General features: G+C 43.0%; 1 protein-coding gene across 1 annotated transcript; it reads left to right on the forward strand.

The window, feature by feature from the left end:
* The first annotated feature begins 271 nt into the window (after window positions 1-271).
* Window positions 272-2,460, forward strand: LOC121632204 (transcription factor 7-like 2). The gene is made up of 6 exons (XM_041973450.1): window positions 272-277; window positions 1,091-1,147; window positions 1,845-1,853; window positions 1,921-1,995; window positions 2,082-2,189; window positions 2,313-2,460. Exons 1-6 carry the CDS (start codon window positions 272-274, stop codon window positions 2,421-2,423), a joined length of 366 nt encoding a protein of 121 aa, XP_041829384.1. The 3' UTR covers window positions 2,424-2,460.
* Window positions 2,461-3,477: the final 1,017 nt, after the last annotated feature.

A 3,477-nucleotide genomic window follows, 5' to 3' on the forward strand; every position in this document is an offset into this window, starting at 1 on the left:
CAACACCACATTTAATGGAAACAATACAATCATACTCAAATGTTTCAGGTTACAAAATTAACTGGACGAAATCTGAGGCCATGCCAATCACAGGGTTTTGTAATGGAAATACAATGACAAAATTCGGCTTTAAATGGATTCCTCGGGGAATGAAATATTTAGGAATTTCAATAAGCAGGGAAATAGAAGAAATGCCTGTGTTAAATTTTGAACCGATTCTACAAAAAATAAAGACTAACCTGGACAAGTATGTGCTGGAAATGTCAAAAGGATGCAGGTACACTGATACATTGTCTGTGGGAATGTCCATTTATAAGACCCCTGTGGTTGATTATTGTACGAATCCTGAGTGATTGGTTGGGTGAAACAGTGCCACTCTGTCCAAGACTCTGTTTGCTTGGTGATAGAGGACGGATGTCTCATATATCAAAAGGGAAGTTTTCCGTTATTATAATTGGGATCTCTGTAGCAGCCAGGGTTATCCTTAAGCACTGGAAAACTCCAAAAACCCCACAAGTTAAGGAATGGGTCAACCTGATGGTTAAAATGGCCTCATATGAGTGTATGCTCTACAAATTAAGTAGCAGGGACAACACTATTGCACCGGTCTGGGGACCATTTTGGTCTTACATTACTATAAGAGCCACCCAACAGGATGACATTCAATAAATGAATGAAGTCGGAAAAGTGACAAAAATAACACTAAGGTAAAAAAAACATGGTTTATTTAAAAAGATGAATAATTTGAAACGGTTTTGGTGATAAAGAATCATCTAGTAGCTGGTTAGATGAATCCGATCAAACAGGTGAACATGTCTCCCGTTCCCACTCTTTCCTATAATGGATGAAAGTGTGTATGTGTGTGTGAGCTGGTGGGCGGACGTCACCACAGCAGCTTGTTTCACATCTGTTCTGTGTGTTTGTGTCTACAGGTGAACTCTCTGGCTCGTTGATGGGCAGCTAGTGGTCCCTCCTGGATACCTGTAAGTAAAAGACAAATCCTGATCAATGTTTAACATCAGCAGCTGAGCCTCTGTTTGTATGTCCACACTGTCTTCCTGCTGTTAAATGTGTCTGTCTGTCTCTGCAGGATGCCAGTGCACGACCCCCGCCACGCTGCAACCACCCAGAGCGCCTGCTGCTCACAGTAAGTTTTCAATGGATGCTTTCACTCCAGATCTTCTTTTTTTCTCTCCTGATCTGTGCCAGTGGACCAGGTTTCTGCTTTGTTGCCTCAATATTTGTGTCCCATGGAAAGTTAAGGTTCTTAAGATTGGAATGATGTATACCGGGGCTATTCAATTCGGTCCTACGAGGGCCGCAATCCAGCAGGTTTTCCATATATCCCTGTTTCAACACACCTGCATCAAATTGATGGATCTAACAGCCAATCAAGTTCTGCACAATGACTAATTAATTTGAGTCAGGTGTGTTGAAACAGGGATATATGGAAAACCTGCTGGATTGCAGCCCTCGTAGGACCGAATTGAATAGCACTGATGTATACCATTCCAGGCTAAAATCATAACAACAGGTTGATTTTATACGTTTATTTTCGACCAGTCACCAATGCAATTTATTTGTGAAGCCATGCTGTTCCCCAGTAGCAAATGATGCTGTAACAAAAGGGGTCCTGTTACATCCACAAGGGTCCAGTAAAAGTAGTCCAGTAAAATAGTTGGTCCACAACAAGTCTTTTATCCATAAAAACTCATTGTAAGCGAAACCTGAAGGAAAAAAAAAAAAAGTACACCTTAAAATAGGTGTACTTTTTCCTTACTGTGAGTCAGAATGGAAACACGAGTTCTCCTCTGACTGGTTTTTATTCTGTTTTGTGGCTGCAGGAAGAGGAAGTGAGATGACCACAGCGAGCTGCCATACGTTAAGAAGCCACCCAACGCCTTCATGCTCTTTCTGAAGGAGCAGAGGGTGAGTGTGGTGGCTGAACTTGGCCACACCGGGAGCGCGGCGGTGAACACCATCTTGGGGGAGAGAGTAAGTAAACTTGATCCGCTAAGCATCCTGTGTTGATGCTGGTTTCGGATCTGAGAGGCTGACAGTACTTTGTGGTCTGTCCACAGTGGAAGTCCTTGTCCACCGAGCAGCAGGCCAAGTACTACCAGGAGGCCGACGCAGCGAGGCGCCGCCATGAGCAGCAGCACCCCCAGTGGTCCAGCAGCGACAACTACGTACGTACGCTGTGCTCAGACATGATCACCTCACTGCACTGATGCTGATGAAACAGTGACAGCAAAGAGTTTCTATCAGCTGGTATCAGAGGAAAAATCAAATGTCTCTTTTTCACTTTTTAGGGCCAGAAGAGGAAGAGGAGGCGTCAGGGGAGCACAGCTCCCAGCAGCTCTGGAGGTAACACAAGACTTCACAGCATGTGTCCCATAGGTCCAAAGGTCCCAGATTGTTAAAACATTATTGTTGAACAACAGAGACACACGTTGAAGAAATCAGCTGACTGAAACTTTAAGATGAAGATCACAGTCAGGGTTAGAATTAAAATCTTTCTTGAAGTTGTCTCAGAAGGCTGATGGTGTTTTTGTGTTGCAGCTTCCTCTTCTCAGCCTGAGGGAGGGTCTGCAGCACCTGCCTGTGATGTCTGAGGTAAGCTCCACCTCCTGGTGGATCCTGCTAGGTCCTCCACTACTTCACCACCCCGAGCCCAGACACAGTTCACCCATTCAGCATCATACTGATTTTTGGCCCTTAAATTCTTAAAGATAGCCAGTCAGTTAGTTCCTCTGAATGGCAGGAACCTTGGAGTCATTCTTGACCAGGATTAGTTCTTTAGTTCTCACATCAAACACGTCTCTAGAGCAGCTATCTTTCATTTAGCATGCCATGCCATGCTATTTTTATTTATATAGCACTTTTAAAGAGTGCTACACAACAGGTAAAACACAGGACAGAAATAAAACACACTCTACAATTAAAAACTATATAAACGCTAAAAACATAGAAGATACAAACAAACTGAACGGACGGTAAAAGTAACGTCAACCTCTCTTTGAGTTAAAAGCCAAGGAATAAAAGTGTGATTTCAAACTAGATCTAAAAACATCAACTGAGGAAGCTCGTTCCAGAGCTTCAGGGCCACAACAGAAAACCTTCTCAGTTTCCAGCAACATCTGCTCAGCTGACTGCAGGGAACAAGGAAAGGTGTAGGTGCAGCAAGTTGGGCAAAGATGAGGGCGCAAAACCATAAAAACACATAAAATTTCTTGAACTAGAATGGGTGGCAGGGCTTTTAGTTTTCATCCCGCTTTCTGTCTGTCTGGGGACAAAATGCTGACACACTTTCTGTTTTTAAGACAAAACTAAAAGTTGGTGTCCTTGATGAAGCTAATGTGTAATTTATTAACCTGATTGTTAATCAAATGATTGATCATAACATTTAAAATTCACTGAAAGTGTTTAATCATTGATGTTTCTTCTCTCTTGTGGGCAAACGAGTGGCCGTGGTCT

The sequence above is a fragment of the Melanotaenia boesemani genome, chromosome 21 (genome assembly GCF_017639745.1).
Source record: "Melanotaenia boesemani isolate fMelBoe1 chromosome 21, fMelBoe1.pri, whole genome shotgun sequence".
Taxonomy (NCBI): domain Eukaryota; kingdom Metazoa; phylum Chordata; class Actinopteri; order Atheriniformes; family Melanotaeniidae; genus Melanotaenia; species Melanotaenia boesemani.

Coding starts and splice junctions, on each gene's coding strand:
- LOC121632204 (XM_041973450.1), top strand. Junction 1,996..2,081: donor ACACCATCTTGGGGGAGAGA/GTAAGTAAACTT, acceptor GTCTGTCCACAG/TGGAAGTCCTTGTCCACCGA. Junction 2,190..2,312: donor GGTCCAGCAGCGACAACTAC/GTACGTACGCTG, acceptor TTCACTTTTTAG/GGCCAGAAGAGGAAGAGGAG.